This window comes from Cyprinodon tularosa, unplaced genomic scaffold, assembly GCF_016077235.1.
Source record: "Cyprinodon tularosa strain WSP-4 unplaced genomic scaffold, ASM1607723v1 ctg137, whole genome shotgun sequence".
Taxonomy (NCBI): Eukaryota; Metazoa; Chordata; class Actinopteri; order Cyprinodontiformes; family Cyprinodontidae; genus Cyprinodon; species Cyprinodon tularosa.
The window spans coordinates 1,514,795-1,539,716 of NW_024038189.1; the positions used below are offsets into that span (position 1 = coordinate 1,514,795).

Here is a 24,922-nt window from a genome sequence, read left to right on the forward strand (position 1 = left end):
TATGTAGCTACATATGTATGTATGTAGCCAGGAATAGAGTTTGCTTGGTTGTTTAGGTTGGAGTTTGCTGCTCCTGGTGTTGTTTGGTCCAGTTATTTCAGGTGTTACTGCTGTCTTTTCTGGTGGATTGGCTTCCATTGCAGCTTTTATGATTAAATCCATAGAGAAATGCTTAGCTTAGCCTCCTGTTTTACAGGGGAGCTGATCCAAAACTGACTGTGCCAACATTGAGAATTGTGTCAAAGTCCAAGAGAGTGCTAATGACTGGAGGTGTGATATAAGTTTATCTGTATTCTGAACTTAAGTCAACATATATCTAATTTATGTTTACTATTAAGTGCTTTGTGTTTTCTTTAGGTTTGGTTATGAAATATACTTTTGTTAATGACAATATAATAGATTAACTCGGAAGATATACTGTTAAATCATAGTAGTTTGGATGACAGAATGATTCCTAATGAGGTGCATTTTTCTTAACTAAGAATCCTGGAGGGGAAATATTTGTTCTCTTTTGATGTAATATAAATAAACTGTATATACACTGTTTATATTGAGTAGTATTGTTATTAGAAAATATGAGACATGATCATTTTAGCTTGATTCTGTGTTTAATTAATAATAATTAATAAGATTGTTTGATGTTTTATGGAGAATCAGAGTTGTTAGAAATAAACTTGGCATTGAATAAAAGCATTTAAATTTTGCCCTCTTGTTAATCAGTACTATGTACAATTTATCAATTTATGCATCCATTGTTGGCTGGTGCCCATCTCAAAAGGTCATTGGGCAAGGGACATGGATGACGTAGATCCTGGACAGGCCATAAATCTGTTATCTTGAATATTATCATCAACACAGACTATAGAAAGGTGTGTAAATTCAGGACACTATAATTCACAGATAAGATCATTTTCAGTCTCAAATTCATGAACAAAGCACCAAACCTTGTGAAGATGCAGGCTTTTTAGATTCACTACGAGTCTCAACAATCCTCGCATTTTCACAAGCCTAGAAATACTGTTGCAATTCCAACCTGAGCTGTCAGCAATTCAAAGATTATCTTGCTTTGAGATAAGATATTTCTATGAACTGAACTTTAACCAAGTTAAGCCAACTGGGAACAGCTAATGGGTTCTGTGGAGCAGCTGGGATAGCGGTCACAGATTAGTTTTTTTGAAACTTGGATGACCTCTAAGCTCAAAGTAACATCTTTTAAATACTAATAATAAAAAAAAAAAACTCTTAGTATGGAGGACCAGAAGAGTCACTGAAAAAGAAAACCAGCCTTTTCATTTTTAAAATCTAAATCGTGCAAATTGAAATTTGAAAAGCATTTTTAACGACAGATTTTAACCCTTCTAACCCTTTTTTTCCCCAATCACCTGAAAATTACGGAGTATTAGGGCCAGGCTAGAGTTTGTTTCCCTTTTATTATGAAAATAAAGTCTTAATATTATCAGAATGAAGTCATCATACAACAACCCGTTTCAGAAAGAAAGCTTCGATCTCCGACCAGCAGATTAAGTCCAACCAGCTCCACCAATCAGCAACCAGAGTCCACTTTGACATCCTGCCCAGTTTGATGCTGCTGCTAAAAGATTTCTGTAATTGTCAAACCGATGCTAAAGTATAACTTCACATGATGCTCCACATTCCTCATTTTAGGGAAGAAAGGGCTTCTTTTAAGAGTTGTCATAAAATACAACTTGTTTCTCATAATTTAAGGACTTTATTCTCCTAATATTACGACTTTATTCTCGTATTTTTTTTATTATTCTCGTGAATTTTTTCTCGTAATTTTATGACTATTCTCATAATTCTATGACTTTACTCTTGAAATAGAAGAAAAAGAAATATCTAGCCTGGCCTTAATACTCCGTCATACCTGAACAAAACACAAGACACACCCGTGAGTCTAACCAATCATAGAGCACAAGCACATTTTATAAGCTGAGGTGAGTTTCGCCAATCAGTAGTGTGGGGGGGAAGCCACCAGAGCAGCTGCACTACCTTGGTCTTTAGAAACCGACAGGTGGCGCTGTGTGTTGAATATCTGCAGGAATTGGCCAGGTGAAGCCAGTTGTGGGTCAATTAATGGCGAGCTGCTACCTGGAACAGAACCTGCCTTACAACATATGTTGTCAATAGTCATGAAAATATTAGAATAAAGTTAGATAAAGTAAAGAAAGCTTTGATCTCCGACCAGCAGATGACGGCCAACCAGCTCCACCAATCAGCAACCAGAGTCCACTTTGACAAACTGCCCAGTTTGATGCTGGTGTGTTAGCTCCATCTCTGCAGTCACAAAGGAGGCATCGATATAATGGCAGAAAATGTCTACGCACATTTAAACATATTCTACTTGCATGTTATTGTACATGCAGTCATTAATAGCCCAAGAAAATCATCCCATTTATGTGGATACTTTGGAGACCAGGCCCTCAGACTTTACTGAAACATAACAAGACAGTGAATTAGTGCTTCAAAATGCACTCATTCCAAAACTACTTTAAAAAACAATCCACTGGACTTTGTTTCCAAGTTTGAAGACATTTCGCTTCCCATCCAGGAAGCTTTCTCAATTCAAAATCTCAGAATTAGCGTTGAGTTCCAGGCTTTAGCTAGCCTGGGTGCCATTCCGAACTTAGTCCCGCCCACAACGTTTGAGGTCGGGAAGTTCGGTCTGGCATTGCTCAACAGTAGTGCGAGTATGCTCGCACAATATCTGGCGGGCCAATCAAATTGTCAGGGCGGGCTTTATACGATGATGGACAGATGATCAACAGAAACGTAATCAACCACATGGAGAGTTGAGGTGTGTAGATTCTGCTATTAGGTCTGTTCTAGAAGATATCGACAGCAAATTTATTTTAAAAGAGGAACAGAGAAACGCGATCAAGGCTCATCTTCTAATTATAGGCGTGCATCTGCACGCTTTGATTTTTGTTGACAACAACTATGCCTCGCTTAACATACGTCACATCCGTTGCTCTTATTGGTTGTAGGTCTATCCAATTGAGTGCAGAGGTATTTTTTTTTTCTGGTTCGTTCGAAACACGCCCCATAATCACAGCTCTATGGAGCAGCATCAGACTCATATTCTGACTAGAATTGAGTAGGACTACGTCAGGCTAGGCTTTAGGAACTTTATAGCCCAGAACTCAACATTACTCCAGGATTTCTGAATTAAAAAAGCTTCCTGAATGGGAAGCAAAACGTCTTCAAACTTCAAAACAAATTCCAGTGGATTGTTTTTTGACTTAGTTTAGGAACAGCTGTAAGCATAACTTGCTGCTTAGATGGCCAAACAAAAATACCTCAGTTAATTAGAAGCAGTGTCCATCAATGGGGTAAGATCAGCCAGCAGTGATTAGTAGTTTCTAGGACATCCTCTGGACTCAGCAAATGACAGAGCTTCTAGAAATCCTGGTATTTGTTCGTCAGAGCTACAGTATTACCGAAAAATATCCAACATCCCTTCGTTTCTCATGATTCATTGTAGGTCAAAGCGGTTTGGTCAGATTTGGGACGGCGGGGAAACTTCTGATTAAAAATGTACATAATATGTTTTCTATTACCAAAAATAAACTTGGGTCATTTATTTAGGTACAATTTTCGCTTTTTAAAACTGAAATATCTGCTCCGCTCCATCCTTTCCTGAGCCTGAAGACGTCATTAGTTTATTTCTAAGATTGGTTGCTTTATTCAAAAAATCTAATAACTTATTTCCTGAGACTTCAGGATATTCCTACATCGTAGAGAAGTTGGAACAAGAGGCGCAAAGATTCAGTGAGATCAGATTTTCCAGGGATTTTTTTTTATTTTTACACACAGCAGTAATTCACAGCTATAAAAATATGTTCTTTATTGAAATAACAAATAGAATAAAAAAATATTCCACATCTGTTCTCATTCACCAAACAGGTAAATCTGTTACTTTTAAATAAGCTTTGAAAAATACAAAACAATAAGGTTGCATAAAGCTGAATATTGTTAAAAAGTATCAGAAACCATCAAATAAACATCTAACAATAGACGGGACTGCTGAATCTTCTGGAGAACTAATTTATTTTTCCAAACATGCAGCAATAGATAATATCTAGCACTTTATCAGTCAACCAGACAGATGTAATTCAGAAGGAATAAAAGTTAATGAAAGGTAGTGTAGCCCTGCCAGCGTCACAGCATGGAGGCCTTCATCAGGTTCCATCCCCTGGGTGCGTCGCCTCCACCCGTTTGCTCTCCCTCTCAGCGAAGAAACTCCGCTGCTCTGCGACAGCCCTCTGCAGAAGTGCAATGTTTACACCGTCAACACAGTTCAGCACACGGGCACGAACCGTCACTCCGACCCCTGTAGGACAAACGGATGTGGGTAGGTGATACAAGGAAGCCTCTGCTTGTTTCTTTTAAAGTCCCTTCCGAAGAAAGCAGACCGTTTGCCAAACACATCAATGACACCTCACCTGATTTGAAATATAAAAATATAATAAAGTCAAACTGAGCAGTGTGACATTCACTTAAACATCCATTCACTAAATCCTAAGAATTTTGTCTTTTATTCTCTCAAACTATTTTATTAACACCAATTAAAAGTACATTTATGTGCAGGGGCGGATATAGGAAATTTGGGGCCCTAGGCAAAGACAGGCAGGGGGCCCTCTGAATTGAGAAGACAACACATAAAACAGACCCATTCTACAGATAGAGAAATGTTAATATAATAGACATCCATGATCTGTTCTAGGTTGTGTCCCTCTCTTCTTGTCACTTTTCTTCTTGTTTTCCTCTCTATGTTTTGTACTCAGCTGACTTTTCATGCTGTCTCTAAAGGAATGAAAGATTTTTTCCAAGCACTAAGCTCACTTAGCTGATTGCTCCTTCCTGTGTTTCCAAAAAGGCCAAAGTAAATAACCCAGTCGTTCTTTTCACTGTAGACAAGCCATGATCTGCTTATCTGTTCTCCATTTTTCATTTGGATGAAATAATAGCTACATGAATCATGACAGCAGACAAGATAGAGGAGAGCAGGAGGCGGGGTTACCAATCTACTCGCTCTGGAGAGCAGAGTTCGCTGCTTTTAGATGTTGTCTCCAAAGTCTCCAGTAGCAGAAAAAAGTCTCTAGATTTGGCGCTAGGAGCTTTTTAGAAATCAAAGTGCTAGAGGGGTCTGAAAAGTGGCTAAATATAGCGACTAAAGCGCTAAGTTGGCAACACTGCTCTTTGTATCGTCTGTTTTCAAATGGTTTGCTGCTGTCTGTTTGGACCTTTCTGAACATGTGCAGCAAATGGACTGATCCAATATGGTGGACACTGAAGGGGGGGGGGGGCTGAGACACAGTTAATATTATCAGCGTTCTGATGGCATTTTACCAAAAGGATTTTTATGGAACTTGGGGCCCTGGGCAACTGCCTAGTTTTGCCTAATGGTAAATCCCCCCCTGTTTGTGTGTCAAAGGGTCTAAGTTGTGAGGCAATTGGTGCATTGGTTTATCATGTGAATGTAGCTCTAATCTAATATTTGCCCTGGTCAGCATGACTAAAAAAAAGCACTATATGAACCCAGTCCAGTTGCCATTCAAATCAAAGGTTAGAATAAAAAAAAATATCAGTTTGATATTAATTTATTCTAAGACAAAATAAAAAAAAATAAAAAATTCTGCATCTAGTGCTGGGTCCATCAAAAACCAGATGCGTTGGTGCATGCTTTGAGCACAGAGAGCAAAACGCTGTGTCGGTACGCTTGTTGTTTCAAGAAAGTTATGGGACCGATACAGGAGTTCTTTCTAACTGACTTAAACTGTGTTTAAAAACGTATCTGTCAACATAATGCATCTGCTAAAAAAAAAATCTAATCTTTTGCGGTTTATCATTAAAATAATCAATAATTTTGAAGCAGCCTGAAAGAAATCGGAACAGCCGTTGCTTTTTTATTTAAATTTTTTAATTGTGTCACATTTTTCCTGTAAGTTATCACTCAACTTATCTGAATTAAAGTTTATTTCAAATTGACTCTTAGTTTATTTGCTGTTTTTTTACTGTACTTTTTTTTTTTTTATAGGATTTAAAATCCTCACCCACAAGCATCCTCATTTCCCCTGAATTTTCACGTTATGATATAAGTTTACAGGATTTATTGGCTGCATCTAAAAATATCAAAAAACTTTTCAGTTTAAACATAGATATGAAATAATACAATATAACCAACAATAATTTAAATGATATCATTGTACTAGGCCATAGAATCTGTTGAGTTTAGTCTGCCCAATAAGCTGCCTGTAGTGTCTTTAAATGTCCAGCAGGTGTCAGTATTCTGTGAGACAGTATCAATCCAGTTTGGCTTCAAGATGCCTCATTAAACAATCACTACTACATGCAAACATGTGATAGAGAAGTTCTCAAACTTATATATGTATACCTAACTTTGAAAATGTGGCCTACTATGAGAGAGGTCTGTTACCTTCAGAGTTTTCTGTTTCACCCAAAACCAGGTACTGGGCTCCTATTATCGGGTTAAATGGTTCAACAAACTGGGTGTGGACAAACACAAGGTGCTCTTTGGAAGCATGCTGGGCAGAGAGGGTGGCTCTGGATTCATCTGGCTGATAGCAGACCAGCCTGCAAAGCCATAAAACAAGATATCAGTGTAACAAAAAATATGGGGAAGAAAGATTATCAAAGTCCTCCTCTCAGCAGGTGAATCCTAATGTCACAACACTGTGGTACTATTAAAATATTATTTAAAATCAAATTGTTCTAAACTATATATAATGTTTAACGTTGCCCTGCGGCCAACCCAGGTAACCCTGACCCAGGAAGGTTCACTAGTCCATCCCTGCGAGAAAACAAAGCCAGAAACTGTGCGATTCGGAACCGAAACCAAAATCCCGACCTGCCGAATGTTCGCACTGATTCCCCTTCCTTCAAAGAGTTCACTTCCCAAGGAAGCCGGAACACTGCGGCCGGGGGAAGCATAGACATGATTAATAACTATAAAAAATAAGTGAAGTCCGGAGAAGGAGAAGGACTTCCGGGTACACACGTAACGTACGTGCGCCCGCCCCTCTGCGGCTGCGCAGTGAGGACATTACCGGGGTCTCCAGCAGGTGACAGAGGTGTCTCTAGTTATACAACAGTTTTTCGCTTGTTTTCCGTCCATAAAGTCGCGTGTTTCGCTCTGCTTATAGAGCCATGAATCCCGATATTATACGAGAACGCCAAAATGCGGCGTTTGACGCCGAAAAATTGACGTATATTTTGGACGGAGGCCCGGAGAAGACCAAAAGAAGACGAGAAATTGGTGAGCTTGGAATGACGTTTATTAGTTTTTAAAGCTGGTTTTGCTCACAGTTATCTTCCTGACTGCCATAAGAGCTTAACACATTAATTAGGAAAGCTACCAAAACAAAACCTGCAAACTTAATTCTAAGTTTCAGATCTGTGTCCCTCTTAATCATCATTAAGAAGGAATTCTGCGTTAAATCTCATATAAAGTCCTATTTATAAGATGTTTTATATTATAGTGATTGGGCAGGTATGAGGTGTAAATTCGGCTTTAGTTTCCTTTGCTCATATCTATGCCAAACAGGTAATAAAACCAAGCAATGTCACCACTGGCATCATGTTAAGTCTATGTTTATCTGTACACGGGGTAAAACAAATGCAAAAACATTTATTTGAATATTCAAATGGAAAGCTACGGAAAAGGATTAGGGCCACTGGAAAAAAAAAAAAGTTAACTAATTTTTAAATTTTATTTCAGTTTAGTATGAGAAAAAAGTCAGAATTCTGACTTTTTTCTCAGAATTCTGACTGTATTCTGATAATGAAAAAGTCAGAATTCTGAGATTAAAGTCAGAATTCTGACTTTTTTAATTTTCAGAATACAGTCAGAATTCTGAGAAAAAAAGTCAGAATTCTCACTTTTTTTCCTATGTTAAACTGAAATAAAATTAAAAAATCACTTAACTTTTTTTTTTTTTTCCCAGTGGCCCTAATCCTCATCCGTAGAAAGCATTTTTGTAATCTCATGCTTTTCTGTTATTCCCACCTTAAAATGTCAAACATGTTGTAGGTTAAAATAACTAAAACATGCATTCAGTGTTATTTTTATATACTTTATGGGATAAAATAGAAATCTTCTGATTAAGGGTGATCTATAGGAACATGCTCCAAATGTAATGCGTTAAACAGTCATAGATTGTAAACAGTAGGGCGGCACATCTTTGATTTCCGCTCATTGATTAGCAGTGGTAATTTTTTTTATATGAATATTTTCAGATAGAAAAAAGGTCTTTACTGTAGAGAAGAAGAGCAGCAGCCTTCTTTCATCCCAGAAGTGTTCCAAAAAAGTTAAAAAACAATCCACTGGACATTGTTTCCAAGTTTGAAGACGGTTCGCTTCCCATCCAGGAAGCTTTTTCAATTCGCCTCTTCAGTCAGGCCAACAATTCCCTTTAATGCCCCCCCTTTCAGAGACATAGACAGGTATGGGGTATTACAAGCTAACAAAAAAACCAAATGACCCCCAATCCAATCGTCCATTTCAATTTGCATGTTTCTAAGCCAAAACGAGGCTTTGTCGGGCTACTGTATAAAACCTCAAACTTTTTCCTGACATTTTGAATAGAAAATTGTTTTTAAACTTTTTTGGAATGACTATGACCTGGACGGCTGAGAATCTTCACTGGTATATCCCAGAAGTAGTAATAGACCTACCAGGATTCCTGCTAGTGAGTGCAGGTGTTCTGTCATATCAGACCAGCATACCCATAATCAAAACCCATTTATTCTTTTAGTTTATCTTTCATTTTTGTACGAAAAATACACTTTAAACTACCACGATAGGCATGTATCCCTTTAGTCAAGTACAAAATAAACAATTTAATTACTTACTTTTGGGTGTATTTTTTTAAGTGCATTGCTGTCTGACCTTAAATTGTGACTAAAGAGATACACGCCTGTGGAGATAGTTTAAAGTGTATTTTTTTTGTACAAAACTAAAGGGATAAACGGGACTAGCATGCGTGTATGCAAATCTGACGTGTTGCATATTGACTATGTGTATGCTGGTCTGACGGAGTATGCTCATCTGACAGAACACCGGCGTCCTTTGAAAAACCTAATGTGTCAGAAGACAAATCCACAAAATCAAGGATTTCATTTTTCACCCGAGGACTGAACAAAAATGTTGGATGCCCTTAATGAATGCCATAAATTTGAATCCCATATGAATTAAATATTCATCCCTATTCATGCAAAAACACATTTTTTAAAAACATTTATTTAATTTTCATAATAATAAGATAAAGTGCATCATAGAACCTACTGTTAAACAATTTTCTAAGCATCACTGATTAAAAAAACAAGAAGGAAAAACATTTTGTCCAGCCCTAATATGTGACAGATTTAATACTAATAATTTCCTCCTCTGGGCTATTAAAATAGCTCTGCCTTCATAATGTTGAATATTTTTTGTTTATCTTCTGTAGAGTCGCTGGTTTTCAGTGATCCAGACTTCAACGAGGAGGACCCAAACTTCTTGTCCCGCAGTGAACGCTATGACCAGGCCGTTCGAAAGAGCGCTCAGATGATCCTAAAGCTCCGCGAGTATGGCATCGCAGACCCGGAGGAGATCTACTACTACAAGAGGTACGCTGAGACAAACCGCTCACTAGTTTGCAACTACAACTTGCAAATACTCACATGGAGATATTATATAAAATGATGCTAATAGCCTCAGCTTTAAAGGAAAAGTCCGGTCAGCAAGGAATAATCAATGGATCATTATCTATATCTAAAAATAATATGTTTCCGGTGAAATAATAGATGTAGCTTTCATCAGGAAAAAAATAAAAACAGTAATTTTTTTGCGATCACTGAGTCTGGGAGCGGCCATTTTTGCTCAACTGCTACTGAAAACCCGTAATATGTAGCCGACATTTGGAAAAAGAATGTTTTCAAGATGACTTGGATAATAGCGCGTTGTGACAAACACCAGATACAGCACTGGGACTTGATCAACAGCCGATACCGCACCGTGACGTCACTAACCAGTAGGTGGCAGTAGTGTTCTTTGACAAACATGGATGCCTCCAGTAAAGCACATTCACAGGAAAATTACTCTGAAATAAAAACACTGATCATTTATGGAATAATTTCATATTTAAAGAACTTTCAGAAGTTTGATTTCTGAATATGAGCGGACTTTTCCTTTAACTAAAATTTCTCTTTTAAACAAGTGGACTAATTTATTCCCAGTGAGGAACCCAGTATGTCATTCATTAAACCTGATGTAGATCCATTTTAGCCTGACTGAAGACCAGCTCCTCTGCTTTTATAGCCAGCCGATAGGAAACCAACCAGCTGGTTGCATTAAGAAAGCGACATTTAACATATTCTACATATTGGCTCCGTTTTATGAAGGAAGTTTACCCACGATAGTCAGAAAGTTGCCTGCAAGCATCTGAAAGATGTGACAGGGTGAGAAAAAAACCTTACATTGGACGTAATAACTGAGTTTGAAACAAACAAAAATCAGCCTGAGCAAAGTTCAGAGGAGATTATAAGTGTGTCGGAGGTTGTACAGGCTGCCAGATTACAGCATTTCTGAAGGCAGAAGCAGCGCAGTTTATACCGCTTCAACTTTTATTCACACAAGCCACATTTCAACCACAAACCTTCATGTGTTTTATGAGGATTTATGAGAAACACCAAAGTGGTGGATAATTGTGAATTGTAAGGAAAGTGGTAAAGAAAGGAAACCTGTAACGCTCTGCTGCACTGACAGCATTCGGTCTTCCTGGGTATGACCTCAGCAGGCTGGAAATGTTAAAATGAAATTTATTATGTTTGCTAATTGGATTGGCAGGGTTGACACAGCGGTCGGGTCTTTTACGGAATATGTACTTTGATTTGAACCATGTCACGTATCTCCGGCTGTAACTTTAGGGTTGTTTAACTATAGGGAAGGTGAACCTCTAGACTCGTGAGACCATCCTGATCTCGCGAGCTTTCAAGGTTTCACTCGCAGATCAGTCTGGAGACTCTCCGTTAAAGAAAATTTGTAGCCGTTCACCAAACGAACGTCCAATCAGCGTTGGCTTTGAGGCGGGTTGAGGTGTGACGCAACGAGAAGCGCGACAGTTCAGTCTAAAGTACATGGCAGCTTCAGCCCATGAAACTAGCGTTAGCGTGGCTATCGAGCAAGTTTTATTGGAATTACAGAGTATTTCTTCACTGAAAGAAGAGCAAAACACTGCTCTGGAGGCTTTTCTCAGAGGAAAAGATGTTTTTGCTCTTCTCCCGACTGGTTTTGGCAAGAGTTTGATCTATCAATTGGCTCCTCTTCGTCGTCGCTCTGTTAGTACGTCATATGCTTCGTTGATCTGATTGGTTTATTTGGCCCGTCTATCACCAACATAGGCCAATCAGCTAACCAGTATTTTCGCCCCTTCCCAAAATTACTTCAACGGAAGGTTTCCAGATGGATATGCGGAGCTAATCCATCTGGTGGAGTCAGGTTAGTGAACCTCCACCTGCCCCATCTTCACTTCAACTCTGCCCGTCTCTTCTGGTCCTTTCTGAAGAAGCCAGCTTGGTTTCTCCACCAACATGAATTACAGGCTTACAAAAGAAGACAATTGACCCCCATTCCAAAGGGGTGGACCCATTCATCTGTTTCAATTTGCAATTCAATTCCTCGCAATTTCAATTTGTTTTCTAAACAAAAAAAAAGCCTCTGTTGGGCTGCTGTATAAAGCCTGGAACTCAACGCTATTTCTGACATTTTAAATTGAAAAACTTCCTGGATGGGAAGAGAAACGTCTTCAAATTTGGAAACAAAGTCCAGTGGATTGTTTTTTTGTTTTGTTTTTTTTTACTTTTTTGGAGTATGCATTATACCCTTGTCTTTTTTTAAGTCCTAATTTAAGTCATAATCTTAGACATCTTTCAGAGTCTGACTTTGTCTTCACCAGATCTCTTTCTATTTATACCAGCTGATGTGTTTTGTTGTCTGTTGATTGAAAGTGAATCTGAGCTTTAACTCCCATTCACCCAGAATGGCTATAGGGAACCAACACGAAGCTTTTGGGCTGCACTTTACCATGTTCATCCCAAGCCTGCGCAGTCTGTGCGACCCTCAGCAGGCCAAGAAATGGCTGTCTCTGGCAGAGTCCTACCAGGCCGTGGGCACATATGCCCAGACTGAGCTGGGTCACGGTCAGTCCTGGATGTAGAGACTAAATCACTCACTGTATCAGTTCCTGAGGCCCTAAGAGACACATTCTGTAAGGTTAAAAAGCCCAAACCCCAATTTTTATGTCCAACAGTTTGGTACCAAGGAGAGAAAAAGGAAGATTCTTGTGTGTGTTTGACAGATGGGTATCATGTAGTGGAGTCGGGCCTCCTTTCTGCTAACAGGAGAGCTCATATTAGGAATGATTTTTCTAACAAAATGTCCTAAAAAGCTCCTGTAGCTGCTCTAGAACTAACATTGTTCTCCTGTGGGATTAACACCATCTGTTAAACTAACCTGTTTCCTGCTTGTTTCCATGCTATAATAATCCACCAATGATGTTCATTATGATCAAATGTGTCATAATTGATTACTATCTTTGACAAATGAAGACTAATAACCAGGAGTTCTGTGTTCTGATTGGCTGCTGAGATTTTAGTCTAGTGGTAATTGTGGGATTAGACGGTGAACGAGCGGCGCTGTGTGATCAGGGCGGCGGCCATGTCTACTTTAGTGGACCGAATCAAAAAGAGAAGCAGCCGCTGCGTTTGAGCCAATGGTCAGATGTCGGTTTGGTTTAGAGCATCACTAGAGAACAAAACCATAAATCAAAAGCAGTTTGTGATTCTATAAACACTGATATGAGATTTTCATTGGAAATGAGGGAATGAGGTTGGATTGAATGAAAACCATAATTATGCTGGAATCAAATATGCATGTGTTTTTTGGGGTTTTTTTTGCTCACCAGCTGTTTTGTCTTTGTTGCTTTTCTCTTTGCTGTTTTCTCTCTCCCCTTCTCTGCTTCCCTCTGAACCATGGGAATCATTCCCATCTCTCTCTTGATGAAAACAATCTGAATCTTCCTCTGTAATTCACCTGCCTTAACTTTCTATCTGATGGCTTCCATCCATCATTAATATCTCCCTCCACACCTTTTCCATAAACCCCCCCTGCTTTTCTTCCCTGTTTGCCCCCCCTCCCCCTCCTTACGGCTTGCGCGGCCCAGTTGTGTTCACCCCGGCAGGCCATCGCCCTTGGATCTTCACTTGGCGATGTTCCTGCCCACCCTGCTCAACCAGGCCACTCCGGCTCAAATGGACCGTTTCTTCATGCCCGCCTGGAACCTAGAGATCATCGGCACCTACGCTCAGACCGAGATCGGCCACGGTAAAATAAAACGGACCCGTCCAAACCTTCAGTTTGTCACACAGCAGTGTTTTGTCTTGTAATTTTTATTAAATTCAGGTTATTTCTATGGCTCCAGTTCACAACACATGTCATCTCAAGGCACTTTACAGTTCACCAGATCATCCAGTCAGATTGATCCAAAGTTTTCTAGCTAAGGAAAACCAGGCAATCCCTCACACTAAGCATGCTCATAGTGACAGTGGAGAGGAAAAACTCCCTTTTAACAGGAAGAAACCTCCAGCAGAACCAGGCTCAGTTCTGCTTTTACCTCACAGATAAGTCACTGAACTTGCATCGCAGTCCAGAAGCAGCTGAAAGTGACTTTTAAGTTTTATCTGTGAGGTAATTTGTTTTTTTTTTCTTCAGGGATATGCAGGTAAATATCTGATTGTTAAAGTGTCTCATGAAGTCGTAATATGTGATAGCTTATCTTCTCCACTCCACATGAGAAGCACGGTTAAAGTTTCTAAAGCAGATGAACTTCTGTCCACAGCGACTAAAACCTTAAGCTTAAAATTCCCGGCTCCTCCTGTAGATTAACCTCCAGCTGTTAGCATGACCCCTTCCCTTTCCTCTCTATCACCTCACGCTTTGTTAAAGCATTGTTTGGGGCCTGTGTTTGTGTCTCACTTTCTCATAATCTCAATATATTTCAGCACCATGCTGAGATCTGTCAAACACTACAAGATGCTTTACTCCTTTGTGTCGTAGCTGCATACTGAATTGGCTTTTCTTTGCATTGAAATTCAAACCCATGTGGCCTAAACAGGTTGTTATACAGTCATAATTATTAATCCATAACTAAATATCCTCATTTTTTAAACTTGTGTCCTGTTGGGCTTTGATTTTTAAACTGTTTCTGGACGCAGGGACACATCTCAGGGGGCTGGAGACCACAGCGACGTACGATCCAGCCACACAGGAGTTTGTCCTGAACAGTCCGACCGTCAGCTCCATCAAATGGTGGCCCGGAGGACGTAAGCGGCGTCACAATCCTGTGATAGACATGAGGAGTTTCTGCACTGATAGAGCCAAACTGATCCTCTCTCCCTTCTGTTCCAGTGGGGAAGACCTCCAACCATGCCATTGTCTTAGCCCAGCTCTACAGTCTGGGAAACTGCCACGGCCTGCATGCTTTCATCGTTCCCATCCGCGACATGACCACCCATGAGCCTCTGCCAGGTAATCCCAGTCTGTTAGAAAGGGTTTACTGTAGTATTTGTAACCAAACCATCTGTCATCTGTTTGAGTTACTCTCTTCTCTGCTTTTCTCCCTCAGGTATTGTTGTTGGTGATATTGGCCCCAAGTTTGGCTTTAATGAAGTTGATAATGGATTCCTGAAATTGGAGAACGTGAGAATTCCTCGAGAGAATATGTTGATGAAGTATTCCAAGGTAATCAGACTACCTCAGAACCGGAGCATCTCTCTGCAAAGATATGAACATTATTTTATTGCACTCTTACCAACATTGAATAACTGCTGAGGTATTAATGTGATGTTCATTAGACTGTGATTCTGAAGATCTAGATTCTAGTTCTAGAGGTCTGCAACCTCAGTCTCAAGTGGCTCTTTGGAGCCTCTGCAATGGCTCTTAAAGGAGAGGTCCGGTCAGCGAGGAATAATCAATGGATCGTTATTTATACCTAAAAATTTGTTCAAAATGATTTAATGAATTTTGCATTAATGTGTCAAAAATAAAAACCTTTTTCATCGCGATCACTGAGTCCGGGAACGGCCGTTTTTGCCCCAATATAGTAAAGGGCTGGTTATCCTCGCGCAGCAGTGTGTCGCAGGTATGTTGCAGATATTTTTGATTTATATTCAATATTGAAGCGTGGTCTGCGCTATGTTATTCCATGCCACAACGCAAGAGGGACAATCAGGAACTAGCTGTGGGTCTGGATACGGCCGAGGCGGCGAGGAAGTGCGGGCAATTTGTGTAACAATGAAGGGCCAAAAAGAGCAGGGATCCAGGTTGGAAAAGGGTCCCAGCGTTCTCGTGCACCTCAGTGTTCTAGCTGGTCCATTTTCATGAGTTGTTTTCCACAATGGCGGTCATACAAAAAAAAAAAAAAACAAGCCAGTAAGGTAACAAGCAGGAAATACGCATAGAGTAGAGAGGATGTAGATTTGACCGATCAGAGGCCTCCTGTCTGCTCACCTACAATTTCGGAGAGGTGCAGCAGAGTGTCTTTGGAAGGGGCGGGGCATATCTGCGTTAACTGCGACACTCATGCAGGCGACCTGGTTTCTGAGTATAAATCAGCCTTAACCCCTCCCTCCTGCCATCTTCCAGCAGTGACGTCACGGTGCGGTAAGCCTAGCGCCATTCTCCCCGCTTTACAAGCAAAATCAATGGGAACTACTAGACACATCTGCAATCAACAACAATTATTGAAGATTTCCAGAGGACTTCACCATTGAAATTCACCAGAGCTATAGTGAAACTGACAATGCCCACGTGCATGGCAGCTGGATGCTGGAATACATCGGGTAAAAGTGAAAAAAAAGAGTTATTCCACCTTTCTGATTCCTGATCCTCCACGGACGGGTTGGTCGTTGGATCGCCAACTTGAAGAGGGAGGATTTGCCATCGAACTTCTGGCCAGAGAAAAAACCCGTAATATGTAGCCAACATTTGGAAGAAGAATGTTTTAAAGATGACTTGGATAATAGCGCGTTGTGACAAACACCAGATACAGCACTGGCACTTGATCAACAGCCGATACCGCACCGTGACGTCACAAACCAGTAGGTGGCAGTAGTGTTCTTTGACAAACATGGATGCCTCCAGTAAAGCACATTCACATGAAAATGACTCTTAATTAAAAACACTGATCATTTATTGAACAGTTTGTAATAATTTCATATTTAAAGTACTTTCAGAAGTTTGAATTCTGAATATGAGCGGACTTTTCCTTTATTAATGGCTGACGATTTTAAAGAGCCAGCTAATGGTTTTGAATGTAGTTTGATAACAAATGTATGTTTTTAGCTCTTCCTTTCTTGTCATTAGATATCAGAAAATATCCTATAAAAGAAAATCCATGCTTGATTTATAACCTAAAAAACACCAATAAACTGTAGGTAATTTGAAATGGAAACAGATTCTCTTCGGCATATATTTTATAAAAATAAAAAGCAGTTTTTTATTAGAGGGTGATGTAATGATGTTGGTTTGAAACAGCTTTTATTTCACTGGGCAAAATGGCTCCTAAAAGCAGTGTTGTGCCTGAACGCGTTCATTGAACGAAAGTTCATGAACTCGTTCATATTTTGGGCGAACGTGAACTGAACGTACTGCATTACTGCCTGATGAACGTTATTGTGAACTCTTTCATTCTGGTGTCTGTGAACGGCACGCTCTCTCAGTTCAACTCCGTTCAATAGGTTGCCAGATTTCTATAGAGTCCTCCAGGCGAAACCCCGGCTAAATCACACCGTAAACAGGCCTTAATATGTAGCGGGAAAAACACCCAATCTGGCAACAGCAGCTACCAGCGTCGTAGCCTAAAGCCGCGTGCGTCATCAAAACAAAATGCAGCGTGGAAGCGACCGTGGATGCGACAAAGCAGCAGTATGATCGCTTAAAACAGGTTTATGACCAGGTGGTCGGTGAGGATGATGGCAACAAGTTTGCCCGCCGGCTTTCAGTAAAAAAATCCGCACTTCAGTAACCTTAAATTCCTACCTCAGCCTGGTCCCTCAGTTTGTGTTAGTAAAATCTTCTTGAGCGGAGGTCTTCAACAGGGGATCCGCGACCCCTAGGGGGTCTACGGAGGTACTGCATGAGGGTCTGCATGGTTAGTTGATATTTTTATATTCCCCCCCTGCAATTTTTCCCCCCACTAATTGAAATGTCTTTAAATACTCATTAACATGAAATCAACACACTGTAGTAAACAGATAAATGGAGACAGAAGATGTCTTTCAGTCATCAATGCACACATTCAGCGACACACAGGAGCTCTTTCAAGCTGGGCGCCGTTTCCTTCACAACAACCAGGAATCAGAAAAACTTTAATAATCCCAGGGAGAAATTAATTTCTTTACATTACTCCATCTGTAATAGAGTGACTATAGGACACAATTTCATACAATATATATAGTTAGGGGGTCCCCGCTCCATCTCGCCATCAGTGTGGGGGTCCTTGGTCTGGAAAACATAGAAGACCCCTGTTCTTGAGGGTTTTACTATCCCTGTAACTTGTTTGTTAAACCTGCCTGGTATAATTTTCCAGGATTCCAGTATTCCTTTTAGTATGTATTGAAATGGAATTTCAAATGGAAAAAATTATAAAAAAAAAATAAAAAAAACATTTGCACCTTAAAGACTGCTTTCCTATTTTTCTTTTAATAATTACCCATAAAAAAGACCATTCAAGCAGCACATTTTTCCTGATGTTTTTGAGAATATACTGTAGGGGTGAAAGCTGCAGCTGCTACTAGTGTGAAGTGAATGGACAGCAACAAAGCGTTAAAGCAACAATGGGGAAATGCTGTCCCCTCAATGCTAATGTAAACCCTGGTTGGATAAGGATTCAAAACTGGATATGAAGATGAAATCTGACGCACAGTTTCAGAGTTACAACTGATAAAATAATTGCTGTCTGTGGTTCTACAGTAGGCTATGGTGTAATTGAGCAATATATGAAAAAAAAAAAAAAGAACTATGAACTAGTTCATTTTTTGGTTTTGAATTATGAACTGAACTAGTTCATTTTAAAATGTGTGAACTGAACTTTGAACTAGTTCACGTAGAAAGAGAACTTTCCCAACACTGCCTAAAAGGTTGCAGACCTCTTACCTAGAAAACATGCAGTCATAATAAGGCTTCAGTGCTGATGTGTCATTTTGTCACCACTAGGTGGGGCCAGATGGGACCTATGTGAAGCCACCCAGTTCCAAGCTGACCTATGGCACCATGGTGTTTGTCCGCTCAATGATTGTAGGGGAGTCAGCTCGGGCCCTCTCCAAGTCCTGCACCATCGCCATACGCTACAGCGTCGTCCGCCACCAGTCTGAGATCCGGCCGGGGTCAGTCCACTCAAACCGAAGCACACAACACTGCAGAGCAACGCAGCTGCTCCACTTCATTCTTACATAGAAACTTAAAGATTTTAAATCCATATGAGCCTAACAGGTCATTTACTGCCTGGAAACATGAAGAAAAGCAGGGAAAAGAGTTCAAAGATGAATAAATGTTTTTATTATTGTAAGTTTTATTTATTTATTTATTTTATTTTATTTTTATTTTTTTTGAAAGGAGAAAGATCTAATATTGCTGTTAATTGTTGTGGTTTTATTTTTCACATCAAGATTTGGGTTTTAACAGAACATCAGTATTCGGATTTGTTTTTCTCGGTAAATGCATTCTGATTTACAAATCTAAAAAAAGATTTATCTAGACACTAAAACTAAAATAAAACATTTTTACAAATCAAATACAGATTCTACAGTTCACATGTAGTCCATTTAGCATTTCATAATTTACATTTTCATATGAATGTCCTCTTTATCAGACGATATTGTCCAAAAAGTTAGAAAAATTCTATTTAAAAAAAAATTCTGTCTTAAAATCCATTTTTTTTTTCGTTATCTTCTGCAGGCCAGTTAGTTTTACGTCAGCCTATACATAAATTCGGCCAATCATATATCAAAGGTCATCTGTCAATCAAATTTTTTCGGTCATAGCATCTTGATTCATATGTCGCAGCTAATATACGCAACGGTTGAAATCAGAATCCTTTCCTTTCCCATTGAGTTGCGTCCCAGTGTTCACGGGGATGGACGTCTGTGTCTTCGGCAGGCGTAGAGCTAACAGAACTGGCAGCGTTGCGAGGCAAGGGCTCAAACATGTACGACTGGAAGCCTTCTACACCAAACCAAGCTTCTGCCGCCCTGGCGTCCTCTTCCACAACATCTTCGTCCCCGCTTTCCTCCTCTAAATAAAAAAATGGATGACGGAGGAGACTCATCCACGACCTCTGACACTAAACTCTCCTCCTCTTGCATGTTTCCGCTGTCCATAGCGTTCCTTGACAGCGTCATTTCTAAGTCACCAATTTAGTGCTACTTGGTCCATTGTAGCACTTGTTTTATGTGAGGCTAAGAGGATCCATATTTACTATATTATTTTTCTGAAATTTAAATTTTTTGTTGTTTTGTTTTTTTTTAATCTCTCCTCTACTGACCCTCATTGTTTTTAATGAGGCTCAAAGAGGGTAACTGCTTAATCTTCTTTCTGTCCTCCTAAACCCGTATCATGGTTACACTGAAAAGAATAATGCAACCATTTCTGGCATTTACTTAATCTTATTTAGTTCCTCTAACACAATTGTTTTATGCCCTACCCTGCTAACATGAAACAATTGTATTAAGTAACTAAATATGATTAAGTAAAGTGTTTTGTTTTGGGGAAAAAAAAAAAAAAAAAAGAGGTGTTATTGCTTTAGTCTGCCCCCCTCCTGCTCTATATGCGCTGTGCGACTCCTAACCTTTCTCGCGCAATTAACAGATTTTATTCTGTATATCCTACCAAAGCTGCTGCGTTTGATTTTGTAATTGCGTCTCTTTTCCTGTTAAACCCATTAAATTGCCACTAACTTACTGCATAAAATAGATTCAGGGTCTATCTCAGTCAGTTATTGCCTACATTGACTCTTAATGAGCGCTAAACGCCACCACCACGTCCAACTTGATTTTCGGATGCAAAATTCGGACGATTATTCCTGAATGGAAAACTAAACAGTTTTTTTCCTGAACTTCAGTTTAAATAAGAGGAAAGTTACAGAGCTAGGCCTCTCCTCCTCACAGGTCAGATGGCTTCTCCTTCTTTTTACCTCTTGTAACCTCCTTCTTTTTAACTGACTCTTTACGCCGTCAGTAAAAAAAAAAAAAAAAAAAAAAAGATTACTGATATTAAAACAAAACATTTATCAACTCTGATAAACCCTTTTATTGACGAACAGCTCTTACAGCGAACCTGTAAGACTGCTTCAGAACTTAAGATTGAATGATATAGCTTAGGGTTAGACATCATCTGAAGCAGAGTACTCAGCATTTCCAGATTAATTAATTGCCTTTAGACCAGGTTCAACAACCCATCATGATTTGTTTTTAGTCATTTGATGTGTTACCACATCCTCCTTCGAATTAATGAATGAGTGAATGAAGTAACCCGTGTGATTCCGATCTACAGGGAGCCAGAGCCTCAGATCCTGGACTATCAGACGCAGCAGTACAAGCTCTTCCCTCTGCTGGCTATGGCCTATGCTTTCACATTTGTGGGCCAGTATATGACTGAGATATACCACTGTATCTCTGAAGACATCAACCGGGGCGACTTCAGCCAGCTGCCAGAGGTACTGACCAGATAACGTCTGAAGAAACTCAATAAAACTCAGCAAAAGCTTTAAAGGAACAGTACACCCAAAACATGATTAGCCTTCATTTTCTACTCACCCCCATGCTGAACAACACTCTGGAGTACTTTTTTGATATCTCAAATGCATCTGGAGATCTGGGAGGCTTCTTGCTGTCTGCTGACATTCAAATAATGGAGGTCTATGGCGCCCGAGGCAGAAAGGTCCATAAAAGTCCACAACAAACGTGTCAATATTCCTCCATACTGCTCGTCCAATGTATTCCAAGTGTCCTGAGTGGGTAGCATCCAGAATTTACTCGAAACGAAGTCATTTAGAATGTTTTTAGAGCATAAACAGTAGTGTATAGGATTTCCTAAAAGGGCGTTCACGAGTCTACGGAAACCGCGGCAGACCAAACCAGACGAAAGTGCGCATTCAGCGTCTGCTCTGTCGATAATGCAAGCGTAGAAGAAGAAATGTGCTGTTTACCTGTGCAAAGAAAGAAACAACGAAAGAAAAATGTCTGAGGACTTCAGTGTTGAGGAAGAGCATGAGTTCTTTGCCGAGCTGAATGCGCACTTTCATCTGGTTTGGTCTGCCGCGGTTTCCGTAGACTCGTGAACGCGCTTTTAGGAAATCCTATACACTACTGTTTATGCTCTAAAAATATTCTAAATGACTTCGTTTCGAGTAAATTATGGACGCTACCCACTCAGGACACTTGGAATACATTGGACGAGCAGTATGGAGGAATATTGACACGTTTTTTGTGGACTTTTATGGACCTTTCTGCCTCGGGCGCCATAGACCTCCATTATTTGAATGTCAGCAGACAGCAAGAAGCCTCCCAGATCTCCAGATGCATTTGAGATATCAAAAAAGTACTCCAGAGTGTTGTTCAGCATTGGGGTGAGTAGAAAATGAAGGCTAATCATGTTTTGGGTGTACTATTCCTTTAAGGTTGATTTTCAATTAGATACAAATACTTCATTTAAATTATTTAATGGTGCAAAGTCACGTCATATACCTATACAAAAAAAAAAAAAAACTTTTTGATCATGATAAAATAAGAGACTGTTTTAATAGTGTTTAGAGGGTCCTTTTTAGCCTAAATAGAACTCCAGCATAGGGTGGGATTAGCAGGTTTAAACAGACGTGGCGCCATCTGCTGTCTGTACAGCAGAACTATCAGGAACCAGCTACTTAATGGAGCCTCACTAACCTGCAATGCATCAGCGATCTGGAGCGGAGCAGGGCGGTGAAAGAGGAAGTGGGATTTCGGAGACAATATACCTGTTATTGTTTATATAAACACAGACTTTCTTTACTTATAAGAAAACAGGCTTAAATCTGAGGCAGCCGGACCTTCGCTCATTTTTCCTGAAGATGTTTCGACTCCTATGCAGGAGAATTATTTTATTCTGTCAGTTTGAACCAATGCCTTCTGTAGGTGGAGCTCTGATGCTTCTAAGCCACATGGAGGTCCATCTTTCTAAGCAGATGCAAATCAAAGACTAAGCTTTCGTTCTATTGGGGTCTGTAGTTTTGTTCTATTTCAATTCCGTTTATTTATATAGCGCTATTTCTCAACATGTTATCTCGATGCATTTTACAATTCAAAAAGATCCTCCAGTCAAAATAATCAAAAGTTTTCTATCTAAGGAAAACCAGTCGATTGCAGCAATCCCTCACACTAAGCATGCTTGTAGCGACAGTGGAGAGGAAAAACTCCATTTTAACAGGAAGAAACCTCCAGCAGAACCAGGCTCACTGTGAGCGGCAATCTGCTGAGGCCGACTGGGGTTCAAGGAGACAGAAGCAGACATAGAAAAAGCAGCTGCAAAAGGCTAGCCTCGTGAGACCATCCTGATCTCGCGAGCTTTCAAGGTTTCACTCGCAGATCAGTCTGGAGACTCTCCGTTAAAGAAAATTTGGAACCGTTCACCAAACGAATGTCCAATCAGCGTTGGCTTTGAGGCGGGTTGAGGTGTGACGCAACGAGAAGCGCGACAGTTCAGTCTAAAGAACATGGCGGCTTCAGCCGATGAAACTAGCGTTAGCGTGGCTATCGAGCAAGTTTTATCGGAATTACAGAGTATTTCTTCACTGAAAGAAGAGCAAAACACTGCTCTGGAGGCTTTTCTCAGAGGAAAAGATGTTTTTGCTCTTCTCCCGACTGGTTTCGGCAAGAGTTTGATCTATCAATTGCCTCCTCTTCGTCTTTGCTCTGTTAGTACGTCATATGCTTCGTTGATCTGATTGGTTTATTTGGCCCGTCTATCACCAACATAGGCCAATCAGCTAACCAGTATTTTCGCCCCTTCCCAAAATTACTTCAACGGAAGGTTTCCAGGTGGATATGCGGAGCAAATCCATCTGGCGGAGTCAGGTTAGTAAAAGGCGGCCCCGTCCAGGAAACACAGCCAGGCAGACGAGCTCCGAGCCAGCTCCCATGTCAGAGGATGAAGAGAGAACATCCAGTTAGACACAGTCAGAGAAACAGGACTACACTGAAAAACAGGTCAAAATTTATTTACAAACAATTGAGCAAAAAGAGGACTCCAAACACAAAAATGATAAATAATGCTCCAGCAAAATTCTCTTTCAGAAAAACGTATGCAACCAGAGTTACTGGTGTTTATATTTAAAAAGTGTTAATGAACGTAGCTTTGCACCTTTAAAGTCTGGCTGTTTGTATTATGGTTACATTGGGAATGATGGCGAGTGCGCTCCATTAGTTTGCTGTATTATTTGCAGAAAAAGAAAGCAGAGGATCATAAACCTTTCTTGGGAATTAAATCAGCCGTTTATCTTGAAGTATTGAATGATTTCCTAAACTGAATCTCTTTGTCCTGTAGCTCCACGCCCTCTCTGCTGGTCTTAAGGCCTTCACCACTTGGGAAGCCAACTCTGCTATCGAAGTATGCCGCATGTCATGTGGTGGCCACGGTTACTCCCGTAGCAGCGCCTTGCCAGACATTTACGTGGAGTTTACACCCACCTGCACCTATGAGGGCGAGAACACGGTCATGATGCTGCAGACTGCAAGGTACGTTTAACTATAGAACAAAGTGTAAAGGCCACAGAGCTCCCAGCCAGGCTGAGATGTAAACATTCAACCACACGGCTGTTTACAGTTAGACAGAAACCCTGGAGACACGGCCTGCCTCCGCCCTCACTATAAACAAACAGGAGGAGCTGCCTGTTTTGGGTCCTTAGATCCTGAAAGGTCAGCAGATGTGTTTCAGAAACCTGCCGGGTGATTTTTCAGCCTTTTTCCAGAGGCTCCGCTTCCCAGTGAAACCAGTTCCAGCAGCTCCTTCCCACAGTTTGCTCATACCTGAACATTGTCACCCAGAAAGAGAAGGCTGTAGGGAGGGGGTGAAACGGGATCCACTAAAGGAACAAAAGACCTGAGAATGTCAGGTTGTCTTCATGAAGCGTGTGGCTTTCAGCTCTGCTCAATACAGTTCTGTATTTTCTCCACATTATGTCACCAAAATCGCCTCCATGTTTGGCTCTAAAACATCCCATTTTAACTCATACAGTTTCAGTTGCTCCTAAATCTGTTTCTAGTATTTTTAAACAAGGGGCCGATTTAGGAAATTTGGGGCCCGAGGCCCTATGAATTGAGAAGATGACACATAAAACCCATTTTGTCCCTCTCTTCTTGTCCCTTTTCTTCTTGTTTTCCTCTCTATGTTTTGTACTCAGCTGACTGTTCATGCTGTCTCTAAAGGAAGATTTTTTTTCCAAGCACTAAGCTCACTTAGCTGATTGCTCCTTCCTGTGTTTCCAAAAAGGCGACGGCATTTTAGCAAAAGGATTTTTATTCAAAAAAATAAATAAGGAATAGTTGTCTTAACCATACATGTAAACAGAGTTTTATGGGGAACTTTGGTCTCTAAGCAACTGCCTAGTAGGGGTGGAACGGTTCACAAAATCCCCGGTTCGGTTCGGTTCGGTTGATTGTTACACTGGAAAAAAAAAACGAAATTTAGATAAGTTTTTTTTTTTCTTAAAATAAGTGTATTTGTTCTTGGATTCAGTAGGTAAAAGAGAGATTTTGCCAAAGGAACAAGACAATTTACACTTACAATAAGAAAACACAATTGCATTGTCTTATTTCA

The 24,922-nt window shown here is 40.2% G+C and overlaps 2 protein-coding genes across 4 annotated transcripts in view; one reads left to right on the plus strand and one right to left on the minus strand.

The window, feature by feature from the left end:
- Positions 1-3,793: 3,793 nt before the first annotated feature.
- ten1 (TEN1 subunit of CST complex) lies at positions 3,794-7,057 on the minus strand. 2 transcript variants are annotated; one of them, XR_005280104.1, is made up of 4 exons: positions 6,890-7,056; positions 6,458-6,615; positions 4,142-4,351; positions 3,794-4,103 (listed from the first exon to the last, which is right to left on the minus strand). XR_005280104.1 is itself a non-coding variant. In XM_038278041.1 (4 exons), exons 1-3 carry the CDS (start codon positions 6,976-6,978, stop codon positions 4,200-4,202), a joined length of 399 nt encoding a protein of 132 aa, XP_038133969.1. In that variant the 5' UTR covers positions 6,979-7,057; the 3' UTR covers positions 3,794-4,003; positions 4,158-4,199. The 2 variants fall into 2 exon arrangements, 1 of the variants encoding a protein (XP_038133969.1); XM_038278041.1 differs by having other exon boundaries at positions 3,794-4,003; positions 4,158-4,351; positions 6,890-7,057.
- A 7-nt stretch (positions 7,058-7,064) lies between these two features.
- The window catches only part of acox1 (acyl-CoA oxidase 1, palmitoyl), a 33,505-nt gene continuing 15,647 nt past the window's right edge, over positions 7,065-24,922 (plus strand). Inside the window, exons 1-9 of one of the 2 annotated variants that reach the window (XM_038278039.1) lie at positions 7,065-7,297; positions 9,489-9,648; positions 12,059-12,219; positions 14,293-14,400; positions 14,486-14,605; positions 14,703-14,818; positions 18,293-18,462; positions 20,627-20,789; positions 23,651-23,841. In XM_038278039.1, the coding sequence (XP_038133967.1) occupies positions 7,189-7,297; positions 9,489-9,648; positions 12,059-12,219; positions 14,293-14,400; positions 14,486-14,605; positions 14,703-14,818; positions 18,293-18,462; positions 20,627-20,789; positions 23,651-23,841 (1,298 nt within the window). In that variant the 5' untranslated portion in view covers positions 7,065-7,188. Of the gene's footprint in view, positions 7,298-9,488; positions 9,649-12,058; positions 12,220-13,241; positions 13,403-14,292; positions 14,401-14,485; positions 14,606-14,702; positions 14,819-18,292; positions 18,463-20,626; positions 20,790-23,650; positions 23,842-24,922 lie in introns of both variants that reach the window. The other variant, XM_038278040.1, reaches the window with a different exon arrangement.

Excerpts from the sequence above, each read along its gene's own strand:
- ten1 (XM_038278041.1), bottom strand. The coding sequence starts at position 6,978 with ATGTCTATGCTTCCCCCGGCCGCAGTGTTCCGGCTTCCTTGGGAAGTG. Across the intron at positions 6,616-6,889 it reads TCAGTGCGAACATTCGGCAG|GCTGGTCTGCTATCAGCCAG; the intron begins GTCGGGATTTTG and ends ATGGCTTTGCAG. Across the intron at positions 4,352-6,457 it reads TGAAACAGAAAACTCTGAAG|GGGTCGGAGTGACGGTTCGT; the intron begins GTAACAGACCTC and ends TTTGTCCTACAG.